Source organism: Phycodurus eques, chromosome 8, assembly GCF_024500275.1.
Source record: "Phycodurus eques isolate BA_2022a chromosome 8, UOR_Pequ_1.1, whole genome shotgun sequence".
NCBI lineage: Eukaryota > Metazoa > Chordata > Actinopteri > Syngnathiformes > Syngnathidae > Phycodurus > Phycodurus eques.
Window position 1 is genome coordinate 7309567 of NC_084532.1, and position 19262 is coordinate 7328828.

A 19262-nucleotide genomic window follows, 5' to 3' on the forward strand; every position below is an offset into this window, starting at 1 on the left:
AGGTTGTCATCCGTGTCCTTAAAGTATCTCCACACGACTGACATGGAAAATGTATGTCAGGCTGTTAATGTGGTATCTGTGTGTAGTATCAGAGCATGCCTACGGGCACCATCTTGGTGACCCCTGAATTGTAAAGTGTCGGCCTCGATACAGCTACATCCCTAAATCCGTGTAAATGTGTTAAAGTATATTATGGTATACGGTGTACTGTATAACATGTAAAAAAAATAATAAATGAATAAATGCAGATGGCCACAAATGATTCAATAAACACACCAATAAAAACAACCCTGATTACAGCACTAGCTCGATCTGAAAATAGTACATCCTATAAATAAAACAAGATGCAAATCAGGTAAAACTGAGTGCTATTACTTGCTCATTTTGGTAAATTTCTGTGGATATAGAGCTATTTGAATAAATTAATATCATATAAACCAGTTTCCAGAAGGAGGAAGGAGGAATTCTGTGTGCAAACGGGGGTGTTGTCATTTAAATCCAAGTTATCAGCTGTAGTTGTCTGGTGTGCAGGCAAGCTGGGTTCATGTGTGACTCACATTCAAGACTACCATTTATCAATTTGTCGCACAGAGTCTCTGCTCTTTGGAGATATGTTCCATACCATGACACAGTTGAAGCGTAATGCAACAAAGGAGCACGAGATGAAGGTCATCATCGGTTTTGAAAATGTAGAAAGTTCAGCTGAGGGTCAGTTGTCTTTCTCTGACATGTTATCTCTCTGTACTGTCCCCACAGTCTCAGCATTCAGTGTCTAACAGTTCAGTGGTTCAGAGCAAGACCCCCAGTATGATTCTGGAGGGGCTGAGGCCCGGCACCGGGTATGTGGTTCAGGTGAGGGCCCGCACTGTGGCTGGCTACGGAGCTTACAGCAAAGAGATGCTCTTCCAAACACTCACTGATGGTAAGTGTGTGGGCCTGCAGCTGGAGTAGTGTGGAGGTGTGTGTGGAGGAGTGAGAGCTGAATGCACAATCAAGGGATATGAGAGCTTGAGCTAGATTGGAAATGGAATTTAAATCTACCTGACGTGTATGTGGGCTTTTGAAGCATATTTAATGTGTTGTTCACACTGGATTTATGAAGTCACCCAAAAAAATATATTTTTGTATTATTTTAAGGGTTTCAACAATTCATATCAGTGCAATTTAATGAATGAACTTTGTCTTGTATGTTTTTTCAGATGAGTTCAAGTCAGAGCTAGGACAGCAGCTCTCCCTGATTGCAGGCTCTTTAGTAGGCGGAGTGTGTATTGTCTCTCTGGTAGCCATCACCATCATTTGTACCAGGTGATACACCCATAACAAATGCTTTTTTTTTTAACACACAGATCATCTCCATAGTCCACATGCATGACAGTGGAATATTCAGTGACACCTCATTCAAGAGGAGCGCCCAATTTATTGAAAACTAATTAGCAACTTGTAAAAGAATCTTTACTGAACATTGATAATGCCAATTAAAGCCGCAGGCAGAGATGAACAGACACACACACCCTTTTTCATGGCGAATCCTTATAATGATCGTCCAAGTTTACATTACATAGCATTGGCTAAAAAGCTTTGCAATTTAGCATCACCCATCTTTCTAGGATACTTGCTTGCCAATTGGGTCTCATTCATGCAAATTAACTAGTAGGATTTCAAAAGTACCGGCCCTGTAATCTCCTCAAAATGTCTGCTTCAAACTAAAATGGCTGACTTTCAGTTCAATTTCAGGCATGGGTCCTTGATACTTCTGCATGTGTCCTGTTGTGATAGACATTCACCCAATTTTTTGTTGACTGGTGTAACTGGTCTCTGTGCTTTGTTGTTGTTGTTGTTACAGTTTACCCCTAAAATACGTAAAGTACATTTTCACAAGGATACAGGTACTTTGAAAAAAATGGTGCTAATTTTACTGCAAACTCCTCTGTATGGCTTGGTAATTTTAGGGAGATTTTTAAGCTATAAAATGTCGAAGGTTTCTCTAGGTAGGTGACCTTCCAGGAATATTAAGTGACAAGCACTTGGCAGTGTGCCGTATACTGCAAGATGTATGTCCGAAGATCAGTTACCGTACTAAAATAAATATTAATAATTATGTAACTAAGTTTGTTCACTCTATCTTGGATCGAAGTCAAAAAAACATCTGTGAAATGTCAGCCAATAGTAGTGAATTACTGAAAGAAGTTGTACTTTTTCCTCATGATATTTTTTGACATTCCAAAGCGCAACATGGCGTCAACTTCAGTTGACAAAAAGGCATCTAATTATCCCGTCTGTTTATCCATGTATCTTTGGCTGTTTATTTACCTTCTTGTTTTCCCCAAAAATGTTTTTATTTTTCCTGCAGGAGAAGGCAATTGAAAGGGAGTGCGTACGGTGACAAGTTGCAGCAGTACAATGCTGGTGGAGGTATGATTCACTGTTTATGTTAAATACATAAGTATATGGTATAAACAAACAAACTGTATTTGGACATCAGCGTAATTAACCTACAGGAAAAAAATAACTGAAGAAAATATGGAGTCAGTCTCCCCTTTGTTGCTATTATAACTTCTACTCGTCTAGAAAGGCTGAACTGTATTTTGGAGTGTGTCTAAAAGAGATGAAATACTATTAGATTTCTATATCACGATGATCATGACCCAAAGTCGCAGGGTTAAAAGTATGGCCACAATAGTACTAGAACAACGCACCGAAAGAATTAAAAAAAAAAAATTTCATTTTTAATACAAAAAATATAATATCAGCATTTTTTCTCATTAGAAATTGTAAATAGCAACAACAAAAGTGACATTTCGCGCATGCAGAACCACACGTTGACTTAACATGGCTTGATAGTACTGTGAAAACCATCTCATTATATAAAGGCTTGTAAATAATCTCTTGAATTTTAATCAATTACAAATATTTGACCCAAAAAAAGCAATGTTTTGAGACTTCTGGACCTGTTGACAGGTATTTTGCCTCACTCCTCATGACCAAACTGCTTAAATGCTCAGGTTTCTCCAGACTACGTTTCATCCAAATTAGGTCAGAGCTCAGAAGTAATTTCCCCGAAATTAGTAGGCACTAATATTGCAGTCTGGCAAAAGTTTTGCCGCGTCTACTCACAACCGTAGGCTCAAACTGGTGGGTGGTAGTCTCTCTCTCTGGAAGTAGCTCAGGAAGCAAGGTTACAGATTTGGTTGCAGAAGCAAAATATGGACAAAAATAAAGCGAAAACAAAAGAGGCGGAAGAATAAAAATTGTTGTTCGTCACGCCTCCTTGGGAGAGTTTCTCTTCCTGCCTTTTTTTGTGGCTCACTGGCAATTTCAGAGCAATCACGCTTGGCTGTGAGCATACCTGGTACCTTAGTAGTGGCTGCTCTGATCACCTAGCGGTGGCCCACAGAGAGGCTGGGAAGTCGGCTCTCTCTATACCCCCGTGCCCGAAGAAAGAAAGGTTTTGGAGAAACATATGCTGCCATCCAAGCAATGTCTTTGTCATGGACGCCCCTGCTTATTTCAGCAAGACAATGCCAAACCACATTCTGCACGTGTTGCAACAGCGTGGGTTCGTAGTAAAAGAGTGAAGGTACTAGACTGGCCTGCCTGCAGTCCAGACCTGTCTCCAATTGAAAATGTGTGTCGCATTATGAAGCGTAAAATACGACAACAGAGACCCCGGACTGTTGAACAGCTGAACCTGTACATCAAGCAAGAATGGGAAAGAATTCCACCTACAAAGCTTCAACAATTAGTGTCCTCAGTTCCCAAACGTTGATTGAATGTTGTAAAAAGAAGAGGTGATGTAACACAGTGGTAAACATGACCCTGTCCCAGCTTTTTTGGAACGTGTTGCAGCCATAAAATTCTAAGTTAATGATTATTTGCTAAAAACAATCAAGTTTATCAGTTTGAACATTAAATATCTTGTCTTTGTAGTGTATTCAATTAACTATAGGTCGAACATAATTTGCAGATCATTGTATTCTGTTTTTATTTATGTTTAACACAATGCCCCAACTTCATTGGAATTTGGGTTGTATTTGCATCCCATCGTCAAGTTATTTTAGTAACCATTGTTAATATTCTTTCTTTATCTGAATTATACCAACAATGTCGCCAATATGTGTAGTGCATTTCATAAGTGTATAATTGTGCTTATTCTCTGTCATTTGTCAGAGGTGACGCTGAGAACTGACATGTTTAGTGGTCCTACCCCTACGGTGACCTTCCCCACCCTGTCTGATGGTCACAGTTCACCGGGGGTCAAGATATACATCGACCCTTTCACTTACGAAGACCCCAATGAGGCTGTCCGAGAATTTGCCAAGGAAATTGACTCCTCATGTGTGAAGATAGAGGAAGTCATTGGCTCAGGTAAGCATTTTTATATACAGTGCCGTAGACACAAAAAAAATGTGGGCCCGCCTTCTCAAATTCTTATATTTTTGCATAGTTTCCCCACTTTAATGTTTAAGATCATCAAACAAATGTAAATATCAGACAAATATAACCCAAGTGAACTGAAAAGGATGTTTTTAAATGGTGATTTCATTACTAACCTTATAAATGCTGCTAGTGCTGTCACAAAGTGCAATCATAAATAGTAACTTAATGGAAGCAAGTACAGTTAATGCATAGAAGGTAATAACATGAGGCTGCAAGCACTGACTTTTCATTTGAAAATCCCCGTCGTCAATATAATGACTTGTCAAGGACGGTACGTCTCCGTTGTTCTTCTTGACCATCGGTCTCTCGTGCACTTTCACAAACTGCAAAGAACTGCGCATTTGTAATTTCCATCTCGATTTACTCCCTGCGTTTTTTCATTGAGGTCAGCCCAGACGAAAAGTTGAAGTCAAGGCAACCGATTGTTAATAGCGTCTTACCGTGACACGCCACCTCTCCACCAACGTGCTGAGAGCCCCAACTTCAAAATAAAAAGCTTCATATATTACTACATTGGACATCAATGCCATTTAAGGCTTTTAATTTGAAGTTGGCACCGGAGCGCCGTGTCGGAGCTTAATGAAGCCTTAATCATGTGTTTGCCCCCTGTTGGTGGTAGCTGGCCGATTTAAATGTAGAACAATTAGTCCATGTGACTTGTATTACTCAATCGTCATTAGCATAGATGGGGGGACTCAAGTCAAATGACTTGAATCGACTCGAGTTGCCAGTTTTATGACTTCTGACTTCCTTGCCAAATACTTCTGAAATAATTGACTTCAGGCTTGGGAGCCATGGGACTTGACTTGACTTTGACTTAAACTACACAACAATTCATCTCGAGTTGGAAATATGCATTTGAATTAAGATGGTTTGCCTTTTTTTTTAAACAAACACTGGCAACACAGTCTCCATTGTTGCGGACTTGCCTGTGTGAAGTAGCCAACTGCGTGAACAACGGTTGAAGGAGCTCCAAAGATAATACAATTCGGATTCAAGGATTATGTTGTCGATGAAATCTGCAAAAAGTGGATGGCAACCTGCATGGCTTGCAACTGGCGCATTAAAGACAACAACAACGCAGATCTGTCACTACAAAACTCACAAAGACAGGTATGCCAATTTAACAGTTGAGCTAGCTGGTCAAACATTACATTTCCTAGACTGGTTTGATACAAAAATAAAAGTGTGATTGTGAACGTTTTAGTACAATTATGTAACGTAATAACGTAACGTAATAATTATGTGACGGATTATGATAATAGTCTGAACCTTTCCTTTCGGTTCATAGTCATGCAAACCTTTTTTCTCTCTCTCTCTCTCTCTCTCTCATTTACTAATAACGTGAGGCAGTGTGCACTCTCGAGCGGAAAGTAGCCCCTAAAATATAACCCCAACTTCTGAATGCAGAAGAAGTGAAGCGGCGTTGCTAGCGGTCAATTGTGGAGTTAAAAAAGAAAGAAAGTGTGGAGACGTTTTCGGGCATGAGGAAAGAGTCGGCGCTAGAAGATCGATAAAAATAGTCGTTGACAAAAGTTTCGTTCCACCATTAGTAAGTACAGTACAAATCGTGAGTAGCTTGGTGTGACTAGAATTTTCATACTACTGAAAGTGTTACCATTAAAATGTCAACTGTTGTGTCGGCTCTATGATAAAGCTATCTGCACTATGTTTTTAAAATTGAGACCATAGCATATGAAACATAACCATTAATTTAATGACGTTTGTCCAGAGTCAGTGCTTCTAAATATATAAACAAACAAACCTGACAGTGATTTAATTAAAGTCGAGGACACGGGAGGAATGCACATTTTGTTCACATTACTTTTTTTGAAGGATGGCAACATTTTTCTTGTGTATTTTCCCCTTAATTATAAATCTCTTTCATGCTCCCATTCTTCATTAGCCCATTAGGTACACATCCAATTATAGTTGACCAACAGAAAACAGTCTTCGCTTTTGCTTAATGTTCTCTTATAATTGTAGCAGTTACAAGGCTGTCGTCACAAAGTACACAACATAGTTCAGAAATAAAGTCCAGTTAAATTGAGTTTGAAATACAACTTTAAAACAGTTCAGTGCAATAATTTCAATCAACCATATTTGCAGTTGTTGTTCATTTAACTTTTATAAGCTGTAAATACCTTTTAGTATTATTATTTATGGGGGGGGGGGGGGAGGATGTGAAAAAAAACATTTTATTACCACTCCAACATATGTTGCGACTGGAACAACAAGTATGGCTTGACTTGCAACTTGCTTAAACAAAGTAATGACTTGACTTGCTATATATATATTTTTTTGGGGGGTTTGTTTTGTTTGTTTCTCCCCACAGAGACTTGGAGACTTGCTTGAGACGTGAAGGTTATGACTTGAGACTTGCACATGTGACTTACTCCCGCCTCTGGCATTATTCAATAGAGTATTGTAACGTTCCACTCTACCCTATATACTTCCCAATGTTTTCGAAATACAAATTGGTAATGCTTGTTGCTCTTTCCAAGAGACAGCCTGTCACTTGAAATGGCAGATAACAGTAGACTAAATAAACCAATTTTATGTGTCAGTGAGCATGAGGCGGGAACAAGCTATTTCCAATTATTTTTGTGTGCTTTGAAGTTGAGAAAGATCTCCTTACATTTATGCTGAAACATCCACAGGAGTATAATAAGTTGTGTCAATGCAGCAATCTCAATGTAAAATATGTGTTTGCTGTGTAGCAGCAAATTATTTTTTGCATTTTAGCTGTCATAAATGCAAAGTGAAACTTCAACAATCAGAGCAAGAAAGGAAAAAGTCCAATTCAAATAAAAACTGACCATAAATCCTTTCAGGGAGCGATGTTTAGACATCCATCCATATTACTAACCGCTTATCCTCACTAGGGTCGCAGGAGTGGAGGCGCCTATCTTGGGGCGAGAGGTGGGGTACACCCTGAACTGGACGGTAGCCAGTCACTGGGCACATACAGTATAGAAAAACAACCATTCGCACTCACATTCACACCGACAGGCAATTTCGTCTTCAAGTATCCCAGCACGCGTGTTTTTGGAACGTGGGAGGAAGCCGGCGCACCCGGAGAAAACCCACGCAGGCACGGGGAGAGCATGCAAACGCCACACAGGGGATGCCAGATTTGAACCCAGGACCTCAGAACTGTGAGGCAGATGTCCTAACCAGTCGTCCACTGTGCTACCATGTTTAGCCATATCTGTATGTTTTCACAATTTAAAACAGTTCTCAGGTATCTTTGTAAAATGTCTAGAATGTTTTCATAAAAATAGGCTATGGATCACATAAACAGTCAATTGGCAGTTGTCTAAATGTTACTTCAAATTTTTATGAATGCTATCAATTGAGACATTTACAACGTGCAAGGAGCACTATTGAGCAAAGCAGTCTCAAGACTCGAGTAATGCTTTGTACTCTCAGGTTAACTCTCAGATGACAGAGGAGTCTTGTGCAGCTTAGAAATGTTTGCCCAACAACCACACTGAAGTTGGTCATCAAACATTTTACTCTAGACAACACTGTTTCTCTGCACATACTATGTATTATAAATGCACATTTGGGGGGGAGGGGGTGCTGAAGAACCCATAAAATGAATGCCAGCACGCCTAAAATTTGAGCATTTTTAAACAACCTAGAAAAGTGTAAAACCATACAGTACTTGGTTGCAACGTTAAATTTTAACAAAAATACAGCACGAAGTGCCAACCCCCCACCCCCCACCTTCCCTCAAAAATGGATGTTCCACCCAATCCCTTTTTGGACAGAGAGAAGTTCACATATAAGTATTTACAAAACTAAATTTCTATTCATTACGATTGGCTGGCAACCAGTTCAGGGTGTACTCCGCCTCCTGCCCAATGATAGCTGGGATAGGCTCCAGCACGCCGGCGACCCTAGTGAGGAGAAGCGGCTCTGAAAATCGATGGATGGATGGAATTTCTATTCATGTGTTTTTCCTTTTGTGCATTGCATTTAAAAAAAAAAGTCCCCAAAAAGTAAGTCCAAGGTCAATTTTTGGTACTCATGATAGGGAGCTAGTTTACTCCAGAAAAAAAATGCAGTCTTGTGTTTGTGTGCAGAGGTGCTGCTGTATCAAAATGAGTAGTCTATCCCCAGAAATTAGGGTTAATATATGTTAATTTTATGATTCCAATCCATTCCTTTTTTGCTATGGCTCAATATTTAAATAACCTTGCTCTAACACGACAGTTTAGTCACAGACTTTCTCAAAATTATGCCTTTCTTTCATAAATGTGGGAATTAAATTGCGTTAAAATGTACAAAACAGTAACATTTAAATTCTCCTGGCCAGAAACTCAGCATCCCGAAACCTCTAATGCTAGCATCACCCCATAAATGCATATAACATTGATAAATCTTAGATTTCTTTGTTGATTTTGAGTAAACTTCCTGATGATTTTGAGTATGACTCTAGCCTAAGCATCTGGACTTTTTTCACTCTGCAAATATACAGTGTATACCCTAACATTACAAGGCCAAAATAAACTCTACAAAATGCCTTTTTGGCAGATAGAAGTCATGAACCAGATTCAGAACCTCAACACTGAGAGGATGTTCTTTGGTCAGTTAGACAACTCTGAACTTCAGTCAGAAATTTCAGTTTCTCGCTTTATTTCTCTCGGGGCAAGGTTTCTTACCTCAGCCGGAGATGACAGCAACATAAAACCCTTGGAGAACGAAAAGAAATATGAGTTGGAGTGATTTGACAACAGGCATCGTTTTCCTTTTATTTATATATATATATATATATATATATATATATATATATATATATATATATATATATATATACATATACGCACACACACAGTACTTTATTTAACTCGCCTCCCATTCTTCGTCTCTCCCAGTGATTCAGGCCCTCAGATGTATTCAACATTGTTTACCTTTTGAAAAATGCTAAAATAAGAGAAGCAAGGGAGGGAAAGCTGAGCAATTGATTGTGAAGGAAGATAAAAGAAGAACACACGCTGAGGAAGGGAACTCTCGCTCCAGGTTCTTGTCACGATCGCGTGTACAGAATTTTAAACCCCAAAGCAGAACCAACACAGTAATAAGAGCAAATAAAGTATTTATATATTCAACCAAGGGTGCACGAACAATGTGAGCAAGGATAATACAAAACTCGAAACTATGTACCAAAAGGCTGACCCGAACGATAATAATAATCGACAAAAACACACCAGAGGTGGATAGGTGGAGCGCAATGGAAATGGAAACTAGTTGCCGTTCCTGGAGTAAACAAGTCCAGAGAACTGGGCAGAAACAAGATTACAAAGTCTAATCTACACAAGAAAAGATAATACTAGGACTAAGGAAAACCGGAAATACTTACAAGAGAAAACAATTGCGAGACAAAACGTGGACGCAAAACACACGACCAAACGGGGAATGACTATGAGCAGCAATATTCCGGCAACCAGCTTCCATCTCCCTGGCGCTTAAGAACCTGACTAATCATGATGCCTGGCGTGTGCGCCGGAGGCTCCGCCCATCCACAATGGCCTGGGAATGGAAAAAGCAATCAGCAGGCCCAGAGTCTGGAAAATACAGTCTGCAACAGAACACAGGATCATGACAGTACTCTCTCTGTTCATACCAATTTCACTTTAAGCTTATAACTAAAACTCCTTCTGTAAGAAACACCTCCATAACTGTAGCACTTAACATTTGTCTCTCAAAAGACATATCATCAGATAGACTTGGCTATTTCCATATCCTCCACTTGTTCAACTGTTTCAACTCGTCTGCCCTCTGACCACACATTTATTCTTGTTCCTCGTTTTGCAGTTATCTATGTCCCATCCTCAACCCCTCATCTTGACTTCTTTCCGCTCTGCCCTCTATGCTTTTTTCTTTTTGTTGATTTATAACAGTAACAGTATATTTTAATGAGCACTAAGGTGGGATGCAGAGATCACAGTGAGACAGACTGTCATCCATTTCACATCACTCATCCATTATTTACACACCCATATATCTGGCCTGTGGGCTATTATTTTGAAGTGATATCCACTTTTCATCTACCTAAGTAATGGAAGCCTACAATTATTTTGATAAAGACATCCATAACCCAGGTGAGACTATCGTTGTACAACAGATTTTAGACATTCAACTTGTTTTTTCCTGCTTGGTGTTCTATCATCAATACAATAACGCATTTACTCAGCAACCTAGAAAAGAAAGTAGTATTTTTGAAAATGATTTTGTGAAATATTTACAGTGCAACACGTAGCCTAGGGCTTAGCACGTCTGCCTCACAGTTTTGAGGTTTCTGGTTCAAATCGTCTCTGGCCATCCTGTATGGAGTTTGTGTGTTCTCCTGCATCTGTGTCTTGTGCGGCTCTTCTTCAGGCACTTTGGCTTTCAGGTACTTTGGCTTCCTCCATTATTCCAAAAACATGCGTGTTACCTTAAATGTGGACTCTAAATTGTACATAGGTGTAAATGTGAATGGTGTTTTTTAGGGCTGTCCCGATCCGATCACGTGATCGAAAATCGGGGTCGATTACGTGATTTGCAGCTGATCGAGATCAGGTGAAAAAGATCGATTTTATTCATTTTCTAACATTGTGAAAAATGTGACAAAGTGACAAAATAATCCAAAGGTACAAAGATCTTGCCAAATGGAACAGGAATAGCTTGGTTTTATATTAAATAATATACTTTTAGTACCGGTATAAGTGACTGAAAGTGACACGCACAGTCTCTGCCCTCCCTGAGCATGATTTTAAGATGTGTAATGACACCCCAGGTGTAGTTTACTTTTTAAACTAAACACGGAACAAAAACAATTTCACACATTGTATGTTTAAATACAAGACAGACATGATTGTTTTAGAAATTGCAAGCTTAATGCTAACAGTCAATAGAAACCCCCATTGACAGGCTAGCTAGAATTAGCATTAGATCACGGGTGGGATTTACCTTCAAATAACAGATATTTATACGCAAACTCCGTAGTAACACACACAGACGGGTAATATAACAAGACTCACAGGCATCCCTGTATATTATTTCTAATCTGTGGAAAAACAAGTTAAATTCATATTTTGTTGCAACATTCTTCTTCTATTTTTTTTTTTTAACCACTAACATGCAGCTCCATGCTTGCATCGCACCAGACTGCTCCGGAGGCCAAGGCGCACACAGCAGGAACACCATTCAGGAACAAACGCCTTGTTTGTTGAATGTGGTTCGATAACAAGTGCTTTAAGCATGACAACATGGGTATATTGTTTTATGACGTACCGGTGTTGCTAAGAGTCTGTAAGACATCATTCTTCCGAAAAAGTGAAGAAAAGTTTTTATTTATCAAAAAATATTCAAAAATAACATCCAGTTTTGCCCATGTTAATTCCCACAAGTCATTGCTTATCTCTGGTTTTGTTGACATTGGCATGGTACCACTGGCGAGAAAGGACAAACAAAACGTTTTTCAAATAATGCAAATCAAGTCAGGCCCTTATTATTGTGGACCAATTTCTGCACTCTGGCTGATGCAAATGAATTAAACAAGGTCAGTTGCGCTCCAGTTTGACGAAAACAAATTTGTGACTGTAGCAAATGGTAGGTTGGTAATTTAGTTCTCTGGTCTGAAACAAAAGTAGAAAAGTATACATGTTCCTTGACCAAAAGTTGCGCAATAAAGAACATAAGGATAGTGGTGAAGTCTTGATCTGATCCCCCGGTCTGTGCTTTTGGCGCATGTCGTGTTGAAGCTGAACTGGCCGAGCCGCACCTTCATGTGTGAGAAGATCCACCTCAAACCCCAGATCTGTGAAATCACACCAGAGTTCACTTATGTAACTGAAACAAACACATGATGTAGCCATCCTTTCACATACAGTACATTCACACTAGCCCCTTATCGGGAAAAGCTGGTATTTCATGTCATAGCAGCCCTTGAGTATATGTGATACAGAGAGTAAAGCTTATACTGTTGAGAATTTCGCCACAATCCAAAACTCGGTAATCTGTGGAATCCTTCTAATCGAGCTCCAAGCATGTTTGATTCCCTTCCATGCAAACGTTTGGGTCTTAAGCCAATTCATATTTTCTTTCCCAGGTGAGTTTGGAGAGGTGTACAAAGGCCGCCTGAAGCCACTGGGCAAAAGAGAAATTCCTGTTGCCATCAAGACTCTGAAGGTGGGCTACTCTGAGAGGCAGCGGCGGGACTTTCTGTCTGAGGCGTCAATCATGGGCCAATTCGACCAACCAAACATCATTAGGTTGGAGGGTGTGGTTACCAAGAGCAGACCCACAATGATCATCACCGAATTCATGGAGAATGGAGCTCTTGACTCATTTCTCCGGGTAAGTTACACTGCCATTTTTTTTTTAGCATCACACATGCATTTTTGTAAAGGCGTCCGGGAGGCATCCGAATCAGATGCCCCAGCCACCTCATCTGGCTCCTCTCGATATGGAGAACAGCAGTGATGCTTTTCTCATTCGGCTAATGTTGGCCTAAATGTGACGTCATGTTTTTTGTATTTCCATCAATGTAGTTCCGATTTGTGTGACACTTGCGACATACCATTGTACTTTTGTCTATGACACGCATGCCATCAGGGACACTAAAACCAAAGTGATTGCAAATGCCAGATTTGAAGGATGGTGGGCGATTTTCAATATCAGGTGGGTCTATGGAACTAACCATGTTGCAATGGCGCGTTAGCGACTGTCTCAGCAGCTTGGGGTGCATTTGGAAATAATAGGATACTGCCTACGAACAGTGATTTATTTGCTTGAGTCCAAAAATTCAAGCCAAATCAGAAACGCAGGAACTCTCTTAAAGGCAACGCAGGTTTAGAAACAGCCAAATAACGATAAATAACATAACCATGGAACTCCTACTTAGTTTCTTTTCCTCCGGTTAGTGATATTGTAAGGTGATTCACTTTCCTCTGTCCTTTGAAATGTGAAAATTTCATTTGAAGAGAGGGAAGTTGTTAGATGATTTATTTTTGCGTTGATTTTGGTTATTGTAGGGAGTCGATTGCAAAGCAACACGATGCTCTGACAGGCGACGTACGCCGTAGCAAGTTGCAATACTTCTGCATCACGGTCACATGGGCCAGTCAGCCAATCAATGTATTTCTTGTCACATACCCACATGGTCACATGGGTTACGCGTCCAATCGGGTACCTTTACACTCAAATGAGGAAGTGAAGCGCAGTAGCAGCCAGGCTAAGTGGTGTGGCTTCGTATAGCCATCCCAAAACTACATTTTAAGCACAACGACTTATTATTTTATACCGAATCAAGACCACGACAACATCGAGGCACTTTTAGTTGTGCAATATCGTGAGAACATGAATATTGTCACATCCCTAATATACAGATAAGTCCTTGGCAGATGCTCAATCTAATATAATAATATAATGTACATTATATACTGTATATAACAACAATTTTCATCAAACTTGTACATTTATTGTAATATAATATAGTGGTTATTATCTGCGGCACGGTGGTGACAGGTTAGCAAATCCGACTCACAGTTCTGAGGACCCAGGTTCAAATCCGACCTCGCCTGTGTGGAGTTTGTATGTTCTCCCCGTGGCTGCGTAGGTTTCTTCCAGGTACTCCGGTTTCCTCCCACATCCCAATAACATGCAGGCTAGGTTAATTGAAGACTAAGTTGTCCGTAGGTGTGAATGTGTGTGCGAATGGTTGTTTGTTTATATGTGCCCTGCGATTGGCTGTCAACCAGTTCGGAGTGTACCCCACCTCCTGCCCGCAGTTAGCTGGCTATCTAAGCCTACCTAAACAAAGTAGAAAATGGATGGATGGTTATTATCAGCTATGACTAATGACAACTTGAGGCCAATGTAAGTGACTAAAAAAACTATTTAATTGTATTTCTGTGGCAATTGCAGATTCCGTTGGAATCCTGCTAGTCATTAGTTATGTATTCACTCTATTGCAAGGCGCTTTAATTTGTATTTCATACCAGGTATTCATAAAAAAAGGTCTGTGTGATAGGATGATTTCAGAAAACAATTGGTTGGGTTATTCATTTATTTATTTTCCTGGTGAAATATACTCGGACACAAAGAAATATACCCCCGTTGCGAAACAGATGGGCAGGGAAGGGCTCAGCAGCTTTTCCAGAAAAAGACAAAAGACAGAAACAACCGAATGCTTTTTTTTCCCCCACTACACTTTCTCTTCTTGTGCTCTTTCCTCCCTGTCCTGCCAGCACGCCATCTGTCCATCACTTCGTCCGTTTGAGACCAGCCTCTTCTTTATGGATTGATAAAAACAGAAAGAGAAACTATTTGATGCTCTGCTCTCACAGTATGACCTCTTTTCACTCAGGAATCTTCTGCTGACACATTCACATAAACATACGCATGCACACACACTTGAACACACACACTCAGTCTCACATACACTGAATACAGTACACATAAAGGCACACAGTGATCAAGATTCAAGATCACTGGTGGTGCAGGTTATATGGCCATTTTGGAGGGAAGAAAATCAATATACTGTAAACTGTGTGTAGTCTATCTAACAAACGTTAGGCACTGTATTTTGGAGAAAATCCTAGATTTTGCAAACCTCTCCAGTGACAAACGTCAGAAAAAAAATGAAGCAGACATGAATGATTACAACAAAATGCATGACAAAGACAGGTTAGGGTTAGTTCAGGTTCATTATTCAATTTTGATATTCAGCAAAATGCTTATGAGAACAACCATCCATAAATCCATCCATTTTCTGTACCGCTTTGTACCTCGGTCGCAGACATGCTGGAGCCTTTCCCAGCTGACTCTGGGCGATAGGCTGGGTACACCCTGAACTGGTCACCAGCCAATTGCAGGGTACAAATAAACAAACGACCATTTGCACTCACATTCACACCTACGGACAATTTAGAGTCTGCAATTAACCTACCCTGCATGTTTTTGGGATGTGGGAGGAAACCGGAGTACCCGGAGTAAACCCACGCAGGCACGGGGAGAACATGCAAACTCCACACAGGTGGGCCCGGGATTTGAAACCCGGTCCTCAGAACTGTGAGGCAGATGTGCTAACCAGTCGGTCACCCAAATAACTCCTTTCCTCCAGGTAGTACCTGAACCATTTGACCTGAACTATTGTTCCATTTAGTCCTACCCACATTTGCAACCATGCAGCTGGTTAACAGGACTGGTTAAAAAAAAAAAAAAAAAAGTATCACGACTGGGCAAGACATTCGTTTTATATTACATTTAATTATTGTGATTTTTGTTTTGTTGGAATTATTTTCACCTGTGTATTTTCCATCAGTCTGCAGATCATTGGAATTTATTTTATTACCAACCAGCTCACCTTTGAGTAAATGCATTTGTTGGCTATGATAAATGTCATACTGGCATGTTTTCACCTGATAGACCTGTTGCTATGTGAAAAGGTCTGATAATACACAACAAAAATACTCCTGTCTTGCTAATGATCTTCCAGCAAAATGACGGGCAGTTCCCAGTGATCCAACTGGTTGGTATGCTGAGAGGCATAACATCTGGAATGAGGTATCCACACACACACGCACACACAGATTTCTGCTCTAGAAATCCATTCATCATCAATCTTAAGAAAGAGGGATTTCTTTGGATGGTTTGGTAATTATGTGAAATTAGATTTATATGGAACCAAAGCAATTCCATCTAGATGAGATTTCGTAGATACATTGTGGTAATTTGTAGTGCTCAACCATTCAACAACGGCCTCAGATAAGCCGCTCCAACGTGCTGTGTATGTACAAAAACACAAACATCAGTACGACTGCCTTGTAATCCCCGACACTCCAGTCAGACACAAAGGCTGCCTGCTTGGATAAAAACACGACATGTACATGTTCATAAGCCTTAAATCCCAGTCCTATTTCAGGCAAGGATAACACGGAAACGCAGAGACACCAAATCTCATTACAGCTTTACAGTGGCCCAAGTAGCTGACACGAGATAATACACGTGCACATGATCAATCATTTCTGTTGCAGGTACCTGGCAGAGATGAGTTACGTTCACAGAGACCTGGCTGCTCGGAACATCCTGGTTAACAGTAACTTGGTGTGTAAGGTGTCTGACTTTGGCTTGTCTCGTTACCTGGAGGAAGATACTTCTGATCCCACTTACACTAGCTCACTGGTAAGCACTAAGACACACACACACGCTCAGGCTCACTCACAGTCTACATTCATGATTGAATGATGTGCTTTGTGTTGCCCACCATCCTTGAAATGTCACTGAAGCTCATGTAACAAGTTTTAGATAATAATGATAATGACAAACTGTCACAACAACAGTGACGAATCTTGACTGCCAAGAATATTTTGTAGCTAATTCCCATACAAGAGATAACTAACATGACTGAGAAAAAGTGACATGAGCAATTTGAAAGTGGTTTGGAGTTAAATGATAAATGGGCTTCAACTGTATAGCGCTTCTCTACCTTCACCACCACCCCATTCACCCAGTAGAATATATTGTCATATTAAGAAAGTAACAGGTCATTCATGAACTGATGAGGCGGCACCAGGAACAATTGGAGGTTCAATATCTTGCCCTGCTAAGTGCAGGCAGCAGTGCGACGGTGTGAATGCGAGTGTGATTGGTTGTTTGTCTGTATGTGCCCTGTGATTGACTGACAACCAGTCCAGGGTGTAGTCTGCCTTTTGCCTGAAGTCAGCTGGGAGGGGTGCCAACACTCCCGTGACCAAAACAGGATAAGCTCTACGGAAAGTGCATTGATGGATATTTTGCTGAAGGATACTTGGACATGGTCACGGGGGAGCTGAGGCTTGAACCCCCAACCATCAGGTTCCAAAAAAAAAAAAAAAACCACCATCACCCGAGGCACCCCACCCTACTTAATTGCTTACACTCTTAATTAAACACAATTTGATACATTGTTGGACATAAAAGCTAAACAAGCTGCTTAATTTTTAACGTGGGCTATGAAATCCAGTACAGATTTACATTACAGAATCCGTTGGCAAAACCAAATTTAAGGGACTGACCAAATCTCGCTCAGCAGAATGTTAATATGATACTGTCACACACATAGATGCTAAGTACCCCATAATGTCATCTTGTGACATTTAATGGCTTTTCAACTGTACTTAAGCTACTTATTTTTTCAAAATAGATGAAATAGGGTGGCGTGATGGTTTTGTGGTTATCATATCCACCTCAGAAATCTAAAATCTGGGGGCGTTGAATTCGGGTTCCCTCTTTCCTGGAGTTTGTATGTTCTCCCTGTGCTTGTGTGGTTTTTCTCCGGATACTCTGGCTTCCTCCCACATTCCAAAAGCATGCATGTTAGGTTAATGGAAAACTCTAAGTTGTCCAAGTGTTAAAGTTGGTGTGACTCTTTGTTTATACTGTACGTGCCATGCGATTGACTGACGATCAGTCCAGGGTGTACCCCGCCCCTCGTCCCCAGTCCCAGTCAGCTGGGAGATGCTCCAGCTCACCTATTACCCTAATGTAGATTCGAAGTACAACAAATTAATGGATGAATACAGTCAAATACAGTTCAACAATTTATTTGACCGCAACTGTAGTGACTACATAAGCACAAATTATCTACACCAGGGGTTCGCCACCTTTTTGGAGTCCTGCAAATTTTTGATCGACCCTGAGGACACCTACCCCCGCCCTCAAACCACCCGATATGTGTGGAATTTGATAGAAACTTAATTTAAATTACATTATGGCCTTTAATTACTCTTTGAGTAAAAGGTGAAATTTCAGTTGTAACTTGCAAAACAAAAAAGCATATTTGTCCAGTAGCTTCTTCGCATAACAGAACAGCATTATATTTATGTAGTGTTTCCAGAAAATATAACAAAGTGGAATTGTTATGCATCATCTTCCAAACATGTAACTAAACGGTATATTTATTCAGTAGCTTTCAGAAATATGTTAGAAAACAGAATTGTTATGCAGTAGATTTCAGAAATGCAGAATTTTTATGCAGTACATTGCCGAAATATGTAACAACTGAATTTGTATGCAGTAGCCTCTGGACATGTGTAACATCCATCCATTTTCTGGGCCGCTTATCGTCACTAGGGTCGCGGGCGTGCTGGAGCCTATCCCAGCTATCTTCGGGCGAGAGGCGGGGAACACCCTGAACCGGTCGCCGGGCCAATCGCAGGGCACACAGAAACAAACAACCATTCGCACTCACATTCACACCGGCCGGAAATTTAGAGTCTTCAATCAACCTACCACGCATGTTTTTGGGATGTGGGAGGAAACCGGAGTTCCCGGAGAAAACAAAACAACAAAAACAAAAAAGTTTAAAATCTCAGTGGATATCATAAAGTCCCCTCTGTAATTTAAGTAAATGAACGTCAGTCAGGGGTGGCACGGTGGCCGACTGGTTAGAGCGTCAGCCTCACAGTTCTGAGGACCCGGGTTCAATCCCCAGCCCCGCCTGTGTGGAGTTTGCATGTTCTCCCCGTCCCTGCGTGGGTTTTTTCCGGGCGCTCCGGTTTCCTCCCACATCCCAAAACATGCATGAATTGGAGACTCTAAATTGCCCGTAGGCATGACTGTGAGTGTGAATGGTTGTTTGTTCCTATGTGCCCTGCGATTGGCTGGCAACCAGTTCAGGGTGTACCCCGCCTCCTACCCGATGACAGCTGGGATAGGCTCCAGCACCCCCGCGACCCTAGTGAGGAGAAGCGGCTCAGAAAATGGATGGATGGATGGATGGATGGAACGTCAGTCACATTTGAGTAAAATAATCCTATTTTATAAATGTCATAGGATCGTTTTAAAAAGAT

The 19262-nt window shown here is 40.6% G+C and overlaps 1 protein-coding gene across 1 annotated transcript in view; it reads left to right on the forward strand.

Annotated features, from left to right (window-relative positions):
• Positions 1-19262, forward strand: part of LOC133406013 (ephrin type-B receptor 1-like) — a 100304-nt gene that overhangs the window by 68904 nt on the left and 12138 nt on the right. The window contains exons 10-16 of the mRNA XM_061683199.1: positions 757-922; positions 1200-1305; positions 2351-2412; positions 4168-4365; positions 12539-12786; positions 15929-15996; positions 16467-16614. Of these exons, the coding sequence (XP_061539183.1) occupies positions 757-922; positions 1200-1305; positions 2351-2412; positions 4168-4365; positions 12539-12786; positions 15929-15996; positions 16467-16614 (996 nt within the window). The remainder of the gene's footprint in view (positions 1-756; positions 923-1199; positions 1306-2350; positions 2413-4167; positions 4366-12538; positions 12787-15928; positions 15997-16466; positions 16615-19262) is intronic.